The following is a 15,183-nucleotide window of genomic DNA, read 5'->3' on the forward strand; positions in this document are numbered from 1 at the left end:
TACTGTATGAAGAGTATGTAGCAGTGTACATGAAATAAGCTTTGAATAATATATTAAGAAATACTGTTACAGGTGTTATGTCTAGTTTAAATAATGGGACTTGAGTAAAAAGGTACAGAGCCTTCAGGGTGACCAGTATTACAGGTGTACGGGACTGTGGGAATGTTAGAAAACCAAGGAAGCAGGTCAGTCTGAGTGTATGGGGGACTGATCAAAAGTGTCAGATTTTGGGAGTGAAAGGGACACTGGGGCAGAGGAGCCAACAATAGATGAGAAGAAAGTAATATGCCGTTTCATGGGTGTTGAGAGAGAAACATAACTTCACAGTCTGAAACTATTTTCATCCATTTCAATGTCACTATATGTAAAGTAAAACACACAAACAATTCTTTCAGTGGTCTGAGCTTAATAGGTTTTACCTTATGTAAAAGTTTTCTACTTCGTTGTTAAAGTAAATTGAAAATAGAAAAATATAAGGGAATTTGGTATGTTATTCATTTTTATACAGTGTTTTTTCTATTTTTTTGTAGCCAGTTTTTTTTCTTCACTAAACAGATAGGGACCAGGCAGTTATTACCAATAAGAAAATAGTTCCTTTTTTTTTGTCATGTATTTTGTGTGATTTTATACCATTTTATTTTATGTCATCTTATTTCCGATGTGTGTAATTCATGTTGTCATCATTAACGTCTGGACATCTAATACTAATGCTGCATAGAGATGGACATAAGCATAATTTGCACATACATGTGTTTATTACCAAGTGAAACTGTTTAAATAGACCTTATGTTTAGTATAACTCCAGCATCTTGATTCAGCAGGATCCCAAACCTAATAACTGAGCAATTTTGTGCGTATAGGTTAACATTCATGTCTCATGTCCTTATGCTAAGAGGATTTTATTAAAACAATAAACTAAATTTGTATATAATTTCAAGTAGCTTATTGCTTTTAACAAACATTTTAATTAAAAGCTCTATTGATATTCCATTAACATTTAATGGAAACTTGAAATAACTTGCAATGCCTTAACTGACATAAAAATTAGTTTTGTCATATTTCTTTTTTGGATTGTTCCCTAACACAGTGCTGGAATGCACTGTCTGTAGTGGACTGAAGTTTAGGAGTCAGACATAGCTGTTAGCTCATGCTTTTAAAACAAGTCTAGGGAGATATTATTCTAGATTTTTAAAGAGTGGTGTAACTCTTTCTAATGGCAAGTTGTGAAGATTAAAATGTTTTGCAGGTATAAAAACAGTAGGTGAATTCATATAAGAAAATTTTTTTGAATGTTATTAATAACAAAGTTGCCATCTCTGGCACAGGATTATCTCTAATCACAAGCCAGTGGATTCTGAGAACAGCAGAGAATATCACCATGTATTGTTCTTGAGGTTTTTTTAATCTATTCCGGCAGATTAAAACCATTCACTATTATATGCTATTACAGTCTGATCAAATGCAGTAATTTTAAATTTTTTTACATGTATGAAATATTTTTCATTTACTCTGCAGAGTATTTTGGTGTTAATATAAATAGCAGTGAACAAATTTTTAGTATAACCAGTTTAGAAACAATATCTAGGAATCAAGGCAAATCAATTATTACAGAATCATAGAATCATCTAGGTTGGAAAAGACCTTTAAAGTCAATGAGAAGGACCATGAACCTGACATTACAAAGTCCATCACTAAGTCATGTCCATGAGCGCCCCATCTACACATCTTTTAAATACCTCCAGGGATGATGACTTAGTCGCTTCCCTGGGGCAGCCTGTTCCGATGCTTGATAACCCTTTCAGTGAAGACATTTTTCCTGATATCCAATCCAGACCTCCCCTGATGCAACTTGAGGCCATTGCCTCTCATCCCATCACTAGTTTCTTGGGAGAAGAGACCAACACCCACCTCACTACAGCCTCCTTTCAGGTAGTTGTGGAGAGTGATAAGGTCTCCCCTCAGCCTCCTCTTCCCCAGACTAAACAAGCCCAATTCCCTCAGCTGCTCCTCATAAGTTTTGCTCTCTAGACCCTTCACCAGCTTCATTGCCCTGCTCTGAACATGCTCCAGCACCTCAGTGTCTTTCTTGGAGCGAGAGGCCCAAAACTGAAGTATTTGAGGCGCGGCCTCACCGATATTGAGTACAGGGGCACGATCACTTCCCTACTCCTGCTGGCCACACTATTCCTGCTGCAGCCAGGATGCCGTTGGCCGCCTTGGCCAGCTGGGCACACTGCTGGCTCATGTTCAACCGGCTGTTGACCAGCACCCCCAGGTCCTTTTCTGTCAGGCAGCTTTCCAGCCACTCTTGCCCAAGCCTGTAGCGTTGCATGGGGTTGTTGTGACCCAAGTGCAGGACCCAGCACGCAGCCATGTGGAATCTCCTACAGTTGACCTCAGCTCTTTGATCCAGTCCGTCCATATCCCTCTGCAGAGCCTTCTTGCCCTCAAGCACATCAACACTCCTGCCCAACTTGGTGTCGTCTGTGAACTAACTGAGTGTGCACTCATCCAGAGCACTCAACTGAGTGTGCACTCATCCAGAGCATTGATAAAGACATTAAACATAACTGCCCCCAACACTGAGCCCTGTGGAGCATCACCTGTGACAGGCCACCAACTGGATTTAACTCCATTCACCACCACTCTGGGCTCGGTCATCCAGCTGGTTTTTTACCCCGCAGAGAATACACCCGTCCAAGCCATGAGCAGCCAGTTTCTCCAGGAGAATGCTGTGGGAAACAGTGTCAAAGGCTTTACTGAAGTCTAGGTAAACAACATCCGCAGCCTTTCTTTCATCCACTAAGCAGGTCATCTTGTCATAGAAGGAGATCGGGTTAGTCAAGCAGGACCTGCCTTTCATAAACCCATGCTGATTTGGCCTGATCACCCGTGCTGCGAGATGTCGCTCAGGAAGATCTGCTCCATAACCTTCCCCAGCACTGAGGCCAGGCTGATAGGCCTGTAGTTCCTGTGATCCTCCTTCTGGCCCTTCTTGTAGATTGGCATCATGTTTGCTAACCTCCAGTCAACTGGGACCTCCCCACTTAGCCAGGACTGCTGGTAGGTGATTGATAGTGGCTTGGTGAGCACTTCTGCCTCATTAGTCTTGAGTGGATCCTATCCATCCCCATAGACTTGTGTCTATCTAAGTGGTGTAGCAGGTCACTGACCATTTCCACTTGGGTTATGGGGGCTTCGTTCTGCTCCCTGTCTCTGTATTCCAGCTCAGTGAGCTGGGGATCCCACGAACAATTTCAATCTTTAGTACAGAGAAGACATGGTTAAGTTCAGAGAAGTACTTTATGCCATTCAGTTTGAAAGCAGGCAAAGTTGAGCTTCACAGGGGCAATCTAGTAGCAAATAAAAATGTATCCACACAGTGTCTGAGCAGAAGGGTATTAAGTTTGAAGTTTCTGTTCTTGGTTATTGTATATGAATAATTTTTCTCCCTGAATTTACTACATTTAAAATTGCATCCTCAGTCAATAGAGTGGCTCACAAGTTCTGAAAGCGCATTAGCCTGGTACTACTTTTCTTTCATGCTGATTCATAATCATGCTGGCTTCCCCTTCCGTTGCCTTGAGAAGTGCTTGATGGACCTTTGGCTAGGCTGGTTAAACTCACTAAGGCATCAGAAAACTGTCCACTTTTTTTCTTCCCTCCCACTCTCAAATAAGTGGGTTTTCTGCTATGTTACTCAGCTGAGGGTTGGGCTGACTGAGCTGATGACAGGTCCAGGTAGCAGCAGAGACAGCACAAGCAGGGGGAGCCTCCCGACAGAAGCAGGGAGGTAGGATAGGGGGAAGAAGGGCTTTATTTTTTTAGGAGCCAGTAAATAGTTAAATCCTTGTAGTCTGTCTGATGCACCTTCAGCCTTGGAATTGTATGGAACTACAGTCACATGATTTTTGCTGAGGCTTAGGCTCCTTTGTACTGATGGACCCTATTTCCAGGGTATGTAGGCACCTGACAAGAGTTAGGTGTGTAGATCCCTTTGAAAATCTAGCGGTCTCCTTATCTTTTTGGGTTAAAAACCCCCACAAAACCAAAGAAATCTTTATTGACTTTCAGATACAGGACTGTAGTCCTGTTCTGTGGAGAAGTTTTTGAAAATGTTACTGTGTGTCGGGAAACAACACATAAGGAACAGTCATTTCTGAAGAATAAGACCTCACTTGACTACTTTATGTCAAATGCTAGTATGCAATACAAAAATTAATAATGTTTGTTAAGCTTCTACATCAAAAGGTAAATATTTACTTATTTTTTGTAGAATGAAGCTATGCTATTTGTTGCCAAAAGTTAAATCTACTCTGAAGATTCCCACTGATAAACACTTACTTCAGCAGTTGGAATTATGTATAAGGAAACTTTTGTGTCAAGAGAAAGACAAAGATGTCCTGACTATTGTAAAAAGAGTAAGCATTTTTCATTTCCAGCAGCATTTTGTCTTGGGGTAATCATTAAAAAAGTTAAGGTGATCAAAGTTATGCTTTCTGTTGATTCTCTTAATGTAAGGAGAGAAAACTAAAGAATTGTGTTGCCTATCGTGTAATTTTGAACAATTAAGAAGTAGTATAGGGCATTCTTTGCCAAATCTTAAAAGCATTGGTAACTGTTTGTTGCAGTTATTTTCTAGTGACTGGAATTCAGGATTTTGGCTCAATAACCATTTGTGAAAAAATAGGAGATGACTGCAGATAGGATTAAAGGTTGACCCTATTAAAAACGGTCAAGTCTTTATTTTACAAGGTACAGATAAAGGATTTTCAGGATTTTGAAGTGTTACAAATGTCTCTGTAATGTGAGTATTCACAAAAAAGTGCATCTTTAAGGGATGCCCATGCTTTGTCTCAAAGAAGCCATGAAGTGAAGTAGCGAAAGTAGGTGGCTTTCTTATAGAGCAAGCCTGCAGGAGAGATTGGATGAACACCTGCCTGGAGCATCCTGGTTTATTCACAGATTCCTGAGTTGTTTTTTCAGTCTTGGTTCCCAGGTCCGTACTCCAGCCTTTCATGCTTCCGTGCTTTCCTTGAGTGTATTTTGAGTTCCGTATAGATAGTCTTATTAGTCCTTCATTGTCAGTCTCAGCAGGGCTCTGAGAATACTCTCTGACAGGTTTTAACTGTATTTGTGGCACAAAAATAAAAGCATAGGCGTGAAATCTTTAGGAAGAAAAGGCATGTTTAATTTTGAATACTACTATTCTAAGTTTCTTACCCGGACAGTTTTTTAGTTAAAAGCATGGCATGCTGCTAGGTGAGGATAAATAATGTTTTATTTTCTTTATAGACAGTGTTAGAATTGGATAGAATGGAGATCTCTGTAGATGCTGTAAGTACTTACTAACTTTAATACTTACCAAATACTTCTAATTCCCATTTACATGTAGTGATTTTTTATTTTTATTGATTTTATTTTGAAGTTTCAGAAAAGATTTTACGAAAATGATTTATTGGATCAAGAAAAAGAGAGACAAGAACATCTCCTTTTGGAAATGGTATATTTTATCAGTACAATCTGTCCTTTTTTTAATAGTTTGTAACTAGATATTAATGAGGCAATAATTTTAAGGTAGGAGAAGTGCATATTATAGAGAGACCTGATGGGTTCATAATCTGTGTGTGGCTTCAATTTACATTACAACAGGATTTAGTCCTTCAAAGTAACATATAACTTCCTTTTCTTTACTACCTGAATTTAGCTGTATCAATTAGAAAGGCAAACTGGAATTTCTTGAAAAATACTTATTCTTGATGGTTCTGTAGTTCTAAAGTCCCAAGTCCTTCAGTACACCTTTATGAAATCTTTTTGAGGAAGCTTAGCAATTTCAGGCATGTATAACATAATGAATTGAATAATGAAACACCTCAGAATTCAAATACAGCTTCCATAGGCAAAGAAATGAAAGTCGTAACTTCTTTTGTGCCAAGGAAGCTGAAGGAGGCTCTGTTTGTTACAAACTTTCCTGTTAGTCAGGAAAAAATGAAAGAAAGACCATTGACATGCAGTCTGTCAGGAAGGAGACAGTGCAGGCTGTAGAGAACGAAAGGAACTACAGGTTATTTAGGGTTTGGAAGAGAAGTCTTCAGAATACGTTTTCAACTTATAAAACTGTTTGTCTTCAGTCATAGCTGTAAGGAAAAGCTGCAACAGGCGCTTCACCACGTAGCCGACTACATCTTCACAAAGCCTGGATTAGATTACTGCAGTCCTCTGTTCTGCTGCCTCCTCTCCAGCCTGAGGTGTGAGAAGCCAAGAAGCTGATAGGATTTAGAAAAGGCTGAATTTCATTAGCGTGGTTCCTCTGACTGTAGGAATTGAACTCTGAGAAGCAGAACAGGTTCAAGACTGTCCAAAAATGTCACGTTTTCCTCTTTGGGTTTGCTACAGAGCCTACACTTGTGGCCCACTTATGTCAATAGGTACTGCAGGCCTTCTGTTGGGCAGCTGATTTTCTCAGTTCATAATACCTGTCTCATGTACTTCCTGCCACCTCCCATTGACTCAAGCCAAAGGTTCAAGCTTTATTCTCTGGACCTGCATAGACATATTCAAAGACTTAAACTTAGCTTCAGCGGTTTTTGGGTAGACGCAGTTTGGGGCTGTGGTAAAATAGCCTCCAGTGTGCTCTGTATTATCGTGTATTACAGAATCACAGAATGGTAGGGGTTGGAAGGGACCTCTGTGGGTCATCTAGTCCAACCCCTCTGCCAAAACAGGGTCATCTACAGCAGGCTGCACAGGACTGCATCCGGGTGGGTTTTGAGTATCTCCAGAGAAGGAGATTCCACAACCCCTCTGGGCAGCCTGTTCCTGGGCTTCATCACCCGCAAAGTAAAGAAGTTCTTCCTCGTGTTCAGACGGAACTTCCTATGCTTCAGTTTGTGCCCGTTGTCCCTTGTCCTGTCACTGGGCATCACTGAAAAGAGTCTGGCTCCATCCACTTGACACCCACCCTTAACATAACAAGTATTGTATGATAACATTAACTTTTACCCTGTTTCTACTGCTAGTCTTTAGAAAAGCACCTGTGTTTTTATGATATATCCCGCTGATATGGGCATACCTTCTGTATCACAAAGGTCTCGTTAAGCATTGTCTGAGAGGCATGCTTTTGAGGAACTGGAGATGTACACAGTAAATTGTGACATGTTGCAGTCCTGAATAGATGAGGAGCCACTGGACCCAGTTAAATGTATCTGACTGCTACAAAGTTTGATACTGAATGTGTTAACACATTTCCTTAATTTTAGTAATTAACTTAGTAGAAACTATAGTCCATCAACCTTGACCTGAATTAATTACCTCTTTTCTTTTTTTTTTTTTTTCTTTTTTTAACTTGGGTAGTAATAAGAATGACATGAAAAAATAGAGTAGAAGAATCGTGGTTCACTTGACACTTTTTCTTATGAACATAGTATAGAAAATAAGCTAATATTATATAGCTTTTTGAAGTTGGAGTGATTTCTGTTCACCAGGAATCCTGAAGCAAGTATTGGCCTTTGAAATGATTGATGTAGCTGTATTAAAACTGTCTTCTTTCTATGGGTGTCTTCTCAAAAAGTATTCTAAGGCTAGCTGACGTTACAGAAAGGCAAATAAATTCCTTAAACTTGAAGAATTGTAATACATGGTTTTGTTTTGCATAAAGGCATATCAACTTTAGATGTTAATTTTAGACCTTTGGAAAGTTTGATCATGTGACACACCTTACCACTTGAGAACGTTTTCATTGAATCCTATGTTTGAATTAAAAATATTCCCAGTTCTTTTATCAGAATATCTGTTGAGCACAAAAATTTTACATTGTCACCTGCCAGTTTCTGTATCTTTTTAATTAAAAAAAAAGAGACTAGACATAATTTTAATAAAAAGTTGTAAATGCAGACTTCAACTGTGAGATACCTTGGTAATTGAAGTCAGCATTTTTTGGTCTGGTTTTTATATAGGATATGTACCCTGATTTCATTCTGTACTGTATAATTGGTTCTCTGAATATTCACTGGAGTTGTATTAGTAGCAAGAAAGACTAGAAACTAGCTGTTATTTTGGTCATTTGGAAGTAGTCTCTGGTTGAAACATGATTTATTTCTTTTCTTCTGAGTAATACCTAAGAAAATTATTCATTTTTTTAGGAACAGTTAGAAAAAGAGAAGCAGCAAAATGAAGGAAGATCTACAAATATTAATGATAAAATGTTTGAAAAGAAGCGTAAGTTTATTTGTGTACATATTGTTTGTGCATGCATTACTCTTCTACAAAGGCAGAAGAGAACAGAAAAGAGACACTGTACAGTAAATAGCAGAGTTTTAGAAAGTGGCAATAAAACTTTTTTTTCTATATATTTCTAAAGACATTTATGAAAACTGGCCTCGTTGTATTACAAGGAAGACTTTTGGCTTTATTAATAAAATACATGACAGGTTTAGTTCTCTGGTGTTTTTCATGTTGGGATGTAATGTACTTGCTTGTGTCTGATATTTCTGAAGTGTTAGTTGCACTGGATTAGATATTATTCCTGTTTACCCAGGATTGTGGTATGTTCTCTTTCTTTAAATGAAGTTAAGCTTTAAGAGACAAGTATTTATATGAAACTGTTTTTTTAGGTAGAGACAGTAAAACATCATCAGTGTTGGCAAAAAGTGTCACACTCTCTGTTCCTGGAAGCTCTTCTGGTACATCAGCAGGTAAGAACTCTTTAAAAAAAACTCTTCTGAAATGCTTTAATGCTTTAATCTCACATCAGCAGGTTAAAACCCAGCAAAGCTCCTGTTGGCACGTGTGGGCCAGAGTTTCACCTACTGCACATAGGAAATCATTCCACTCCTAGAACTGGGTGTGTTTCCTATGATTTTTAGTTTTATTTTATTCTTTAGTATATAAATGTGACATTAGGTTTTTTATTGTTATTGAAGTATTTAAATCAGTTCCTTCAGCTAGTATAGGTTGATAGAAAATTGTATTAGAAAGTGTTCTTAATTACTGAGGAAATGGAATGATGTCCATGTTAAAAATTTTTGCAACTTCTAACTTTAGGCAAAGAAGACAAGAAATCCAAGTTGGTTCGAAGCCAGTCCTTCAGTACTCAAGCACTACATCCAAAATACAACAACATAGACAAGTGTCCTAAGTATCTTTATTATCTTCATTCCTTACCTCATAGGCAACTGTTTACCTAGTAGACAACTGTTAGGAAATTATATGCACATGAAAGTAGTCATGTGCTCGCTGAATTATGTTTAATCGGTTAAGGTACGCAGTTTTAAACCGAGGGAAGAAATACCATTTTAAGGCAATGCGAGGCCTACAAATTGTTACAAATTCCTTTTAAGTTAATATTGCACCTTTTATCGTGTATTAAAAATATTTTTCAATAAGAACTACTAAATCTGAATTCATACATTTCTTAAAGAAATTGCAGCATAACTTTCTCATTTAATTTTTTCATATAAACTCAGAAATAACCTCCAATGTTATTAAATAACAGGAGGATACAATTGAGAAGAACATTTTTCTGTAATAAGCAATTTGGTTTTGTTTTGTTTGTTTTGTAAGTAAAAGCTCTGCTACAGGATATACATCTTCAGTATCAGGAATGGGAAAGAGTTGTATGTTATCCTTTAGTGGTAAGTAAGTTGTTATATTTTATATGAGTTTTTGTGTAGGTGCTGAATATGTGGGCCCCATTAAACAGGCATACTGTAAGATACCGTTCTCCTGAAGAACATAGAATAATAGATATCCAATATGTTTGAGCACTATAGTGCTAGTCTAGTTAGTCTATTTCTCAGATTTCATTTTTTTTTTGTTACGTGTTTGTTTAAAGTTACATTTAAAAGTAATAAAAGTAAATGAGTTTTGCATTTCTTGATTGGCATTTTGGATGTCATAAAAAGATTGGTTATGCAATTTGCCTCCACCCGTTTTGTGTGAGGAAAAGAATATTATGTATAACTCCAACTGAATTAAGGGAGTGAAACTGCAGTCTGGAAATGCCTATCTCTCCATTTGCTGTTGAAGAGTTTAGGTGGTTAAAGATTAGAGTAAGATGAATTTCTTCCTAGAGGAACCTGTCTTTTTCCATTCACTACTATTAGACACTAGACAATTAGCTTAGATGAAATAGGTGAATTTTAAGCAGCTCAAGATTGACCAATTAAATCCCACTATTTTCATATATTAAATGTATTAATCTTCTCTTCCCAAATGTGTCATCTAACTATTTTTATTGAGCATTTTTTCATAAAAATACTTGAAGAAATGTTACGTTGAAACCATTCCCTTACAGAAGGTTAAATGTTTGGGTTATTGCCATAGGAAATATGCCACTATTGTTACAGGATAAACAACTCATTCTGTTTACTCTCTGTGTATTTTACTCAGAAAAAAAATTATTTGTCTAAACTGAAGCTCTGTATTTCAGATGATTCATTCCGGACTCATGCAACTGGTAATAGTGGGAATGCTGCCTTCCCTTCCAGTTCTTGTTCTCGCAACTTATTTAACTCGGGTGACCAAAAGAACAGTGGAAATAAGGAGAGTCAGTCCCGAAAGATGAGCATGTAAGTAGTCGACAAGAGGGTAAATCAAGCTTATGGGTGACATTTTCAAAGGGAACTCAAAGGAGCCATGTAAAATTAAGCCTATATTTATGATACTTCTGCACCCAGGTTTTGAAATACTAAAATAGCAGGGGAGAAATGTGATGTATGCAATTACAAGTGTTTTTAAGATTGTGTTCCCTTTTAATTCGTCTTTCGCGTTGTTTCTCCTGCACATGTTAGCATTCAGCTGGTATATTACAGAGAGGGTGAAATGGGACAAAGTGAAGATTAGTGCGTTTGATGTATAATGACTACAGTCACAGTGATTTAACTGCCTCTAGTTGGAGAAATAGAATTTAAGTATTGTTACATGATTTAATTTTTCCTTTTCCTTCTTTTTTATGTGCTTATATATGTTTATGTGTTATTATGTAATAATTTTGTGACAAATTTTGAGACTTATGATGAACTGGTACTGCTGCTGGTTATTAAGGCTGCCTTGATTGCCTTACCTTAACCATCTAGATAAAAGATTTTGATGCTAGGCATCTCCCTCAGTCTGGTTTGCTTTAAACATAAGCCTAAACTGTTCAACATTTTACAAGAACAAAATGAAAGATGAATTTGTTTGCTTCTGTGATAGAAGTGTAACAGTCTTAGAAAATCGCTGTGATGTGTGCTTAGTCAAATCTCTGTAGACTCAAGCAACTAATTCCCTGCAGGTTGGTTTTACACCATAAATTGTAGTTCTAAATTACTGTCATTGGAGTAGCTGTAAGTTTGGGTGCTCAGATTTTTCTTTGCTATCAGAGATTTGCTTTCTTAGCCAAGGCAGGATGGAGAAAGGAAAGGAGTCAGCTATAGCAAGAAATGGAAGTTGTTTGGGAAAATAGACTTAAGTGTAATAGAAACTAGAACCAGAAGCTGATAAGTATGGGGAAATGCAAGCTGGGCCTTGGAAGTCTGAACAGGTATGAGAGACAAGAATGAAAGGAGAGTCCAAAATGTAACACTGGTCAATGGTAATGGACCTGAGATAAAGAGCCTGCACCAGATAGGAAAGAGAAAACACTGGTTTGCCAGGTATAAAGAGGAAACAATAGTGATAGTGCTATCTCTTGAGTGGTCCTTTCTGATGAATTAAGTATCTGTATGAACTCATAGTTTTCCACTTCAGTATTTTCAGGTTCCTTTAAAAAACAAACCAAAACAACCCCCTCCAACTTCACTCACAGATAGAAGTTAATAAAATTCCTGAATTGTAAAATAAAACACTCAAAAGTTTAATGAATGTAAGTTCTCTGAACAGTTTGCATTCAGCTACTTGTATACATTATATTATGATACAGCCTCTCACTGTGTGATCACATAGGATTTTTTCTGCTGGAAGTTTACCACCTTCACTGTACAAGATGAATTTGTTGTGGAATGAAATCAAGCTTGCGTATGCCCTGTTGTTTTTAAAACTGCATTTTCTTTGTAGAAAAGGTTGGAAGACAAGTAGTGAATGAAGGTGGAGTCAGTGGTTTCATAGCAGAAGTACCTTAAGGTGCCAAGTCAAATTGCGCTCTATCCTTCTCTTTGCCAGAGTTGAATGCCTGCTCTTAAACTTACCCACGGTACTTTGGACTTTTTGTAGGTGATCATTAGGTGGTCACTTACTGCAAAGTGCTTGATTCCAAACTTAACAGTTAGGTTAGTAGACATGTTGACATTTTCAGCGATCTATGAAGTAAATGGGACATATATCTTGAGTACATAAAATGACATACAGTGCTACATACTTTCAAAAATTAGATGTGCTCAAAACCCCATGTGCTTTCACCCTAATCCCTGTATACCTCTGTTCCCTCTCTTTAAAACCAGAAAATTATTTCAAATATTGTGAATTTTTTTACAGCCATTGTAGAAACTCTGTCTCACAAGGATTTGAGGAAAATAAATGGATTAGTATTCATGAAGCAGTTAGATGGGAAGATTAGTTAGATGTAGTTGTTACATCACAGAAAACTTTTCCAAATTTCAAAGGTTTTTCTGTCTGTCACTTAGTTTGAATACAAAAGGGACAGAAAAAGACTCACAGAAAGCAGTTTATACCTTGTCTTCAGGCGGGAAAGTGGAATGTAAGAGGCTCGGCTTCAGGTCTCACAGTACCATTCCCGGCTGGATACCTTAAGAGCAGACTGTTTGAAAGTAGGTATCTGATCAATGATCAGGATGCTCACTCTGGTTCAGAATGTCCCTAAACTGCATAGTGTCAGAAGCCAAGAGGATATACTAGGGGAAGAAAAAAAATTTTTTTGAGAAAGAAAAGGAGGCTTAGGATGACCTACATTTAGCTCTGAATAAGAGTTTTAATGTTCTGTATTCTTATGGGAAAACACATCTCTCAAGTTGCTATAATATCTGCTGCACTGTCCATTGAATTTGTCTATTGTGATCTAGCCCAATACTTAATTGTTTTAATAAAAAAAATGGAGCGGCTCTGTAAGAGTCCAGCGGAGGGCTACGAGGATGGTGAGGGGACTGGAGCATCTCCCGTACGAGGAGAGGTTGAGGGAACTGGGCTTGTTCAGCCTGAAGAAGAGAAGGCTGAGAGGGGACCTTATAAATGCCTACAAATATCTGAAGGGTGGGTGTCAGGAGGATGGGGCCAAGCTCTTTTCAGTGGTGCCCAGTGACAGGACAAGGTGCAATGGGCACAAACCGAAGCAGAGGAAGTTCCGTCTGAACATGAGGAAGAACTTCTTCCCTCTGAGGGTGACGGAGCACTAGAACAGGTTGCCCAGGGAGGTTGTGGAGTCTCCTTCTCTGGAGATATTCAAAACCTGCCTGGATGCGGTCCTGTGCAGCCTGCTGTAGGTGACCCTGCTTCGGCAGGGGGGTTGGACTAGATGACCCACAGAGGTCCCTTCCAACCCCTACTATTCTGTGATTCTGTGATTCTGTGATTAAGAGATACAGGAATGGTTGGTGGTAAATGCGTTTGTCTGCATAACCTTGTTGATCACAGAGAGGTTTAGGTGTACCTCTTTTATCTTTCTTTTGTTCAGAAAGTCAGTTCTGATGCTGAATATACACATACTAAAATACAAAAAAAGTCGGTTTCAAGGAAGTATTATTTTCTGACTTGAATGGTGGAAAAATTGAATATCCAAGTGTATAAGCGGTTGACAGAAATGACTCTTCCTGAGAGAACAATCTGAAAATTGTACAATGAGAGTTGTAACTGAATAGGTGCTCATGAATGTGTGTCACCATCCATGCACTCACTAATGCAGGATACTTGTGAGAAAATAGTAATTGAGTATATGTTCAGATTATATCCTCAGGTAAATTTACAGATGTGCTGGTTAAGTACTGCACTGGCCATCTTAATTCTGGCACGTCCTAGCTTTTAGTTTACTAGCTCTGAAATATGAGTAAGGTAACTTCTAATATGTTTCTTTTTCTAAGTGATGATGTGTGTTTGTGAAGAATGGAAGATTGGGCAGTAATACGTTAATAATTAAAATATCAACACATTTAAGCAATGAATCTTAGTTTAAGGTGATTTATGTTTGGACACAGTATTACCTCATTGTTTAAGTGTAATCTTTTCCATAAAACTGCTCTACTGAATTTTGGCAAATGTTCAGTTTTGACAATATAGTGCAGTTTGCAGGGATGAAGAACTTCTGATTTCACATATTCATGTTCCAGGAGCTTTTCAAAACCCGAAGTTACTTTGGTGCAGAACCGAGGTCTTTACTTACTGTACTCATGAATTCAAACGGTTTGTTTGTCCCATTTCAGAGATGCATGTGCCAGTTAAAATATTCCCTCTTTTTAAAAGTAATGTCAGTGCAAGAAATTCTCAGTAAATACTGAACCAGTGCTCACAAGCAGGTGACAAGAAAATGACCATTAGCTTCGGTGTCATTTGCTAGACCTTAGGTAATACTCAGTCAATAGAAAATGCAAGAATTATGCTGAAGATGCTCCTGTATAACTTAAGGGTGGAATCACAAGAGAGATGAGTACCTGATTTTAAGGACCTTACAGAATAGGAAGGAATCGCAAAGAGCACTGGTTGGGTATTTCATCCCACAGAAGACTTTACTTAAGTCAATCTGCAGAGCACACGTGCTTTTCTGACTTTCTGTTGAAGAGTTGCCGGTTAGATCATGAATCATCCTAGTGCAGGAATTGATGAGATTCATACACACTGTGTTCCATCAAGTAGTCCAGTCTTGTATTATTATGCTGTGTAGCTTTATTATCTTCTTTTAAATGTTTTTGGTTTTGTGAGGTTAAGATACTTTCTTTTGGGACAGGAATTGCTGTTTTGCTTGAGTTTACATTGCTGCAGTTGTTCAAACTGTTTTCCAGAACTTTATAGATTCATCAATAAAAATATCCAACTTTATAGACAGCATTGAAGAGTTTTGCATTGTGCCTGTAGACATGTAGATAGTGTCTGATTTTATTTCACTTTCAATTAAAATTTCAAGAATGACGAGTACAGGTTTTCCATCTTGTAAAAAATGGGAGTAGATTTATTGTTGCATAGATATCAATTTCTTAAAAATAAATTGATGTCAGTATTTTGTAAGATGCCCACAACTGACCTTTTAGACATCCACATTGGTGT

At 37.8% G+C, this 15,183-nt stretch overlaps 1 protein-coding gene across 3 annotated transcripts in view; it reads left to right on the forward strand.

Annotated features, from left to right (window-relative positions):
* The window catches only part of PPP4R4 (protein phosphatase 4 regulatory subunit 4), a 74,936-nt gene that overhangs the window by 55,333 nt on the left and 4,420 nt on the right, over positions 1-15,183 (forward strand). For 2 of the 3 annotated variants that reach the window (XM_075426307.1, XM_075426309.1), the window contains 8 exons: positions 4,277-4,421; positions 5,296-5,337; positions 5,429-5,503; positions 8,142-8,217; positions 8,613-8,693; positions 9,043-9,136; positions 9,562-9,632; positions 10,430-10,568. In XM_075426307.1, coding sequence (XP_075282422.1) covers positions 4,277-4,421; positions 5,296-5,337; positions 5,429-5,503; positions 8,142-8,217; positions 8,613-8,693; positions 9,043-9,136; positions 9,562-9,632; positions 10,430-10,568 — 723 coding nt within the window. The remainder of the gene's footprint in view (positions 1-4,276; positions 4,422-5,295; positions 5,338-5,428; positions 5,504-8,141; positions 8,218-8,612; positions 8,694-9,042; positions 9,137-9,561; positions 9,633-10,429; positions 10,569-15,183) is intronic. The other variant, XM_075426308.1, reaches the window with a different exon arrangement.

Source organism: Opisthocomus hoazin, chromosome 7 (assembly GCF_030867145.1).
Source record: "Opisthocomus hoazin isolate bOpiHoa1 chromosome 7, bOpiHoa1.hap1, whole genome shotgun sequence".
Taxonomy (NCBI): domain Eukaryota; kingdom Metazoa; phylum Chordata; class Aves; order Opisthocomiformes; family Opisthocomidae; genus Opisthocomus; species Opisthocomus hoazin.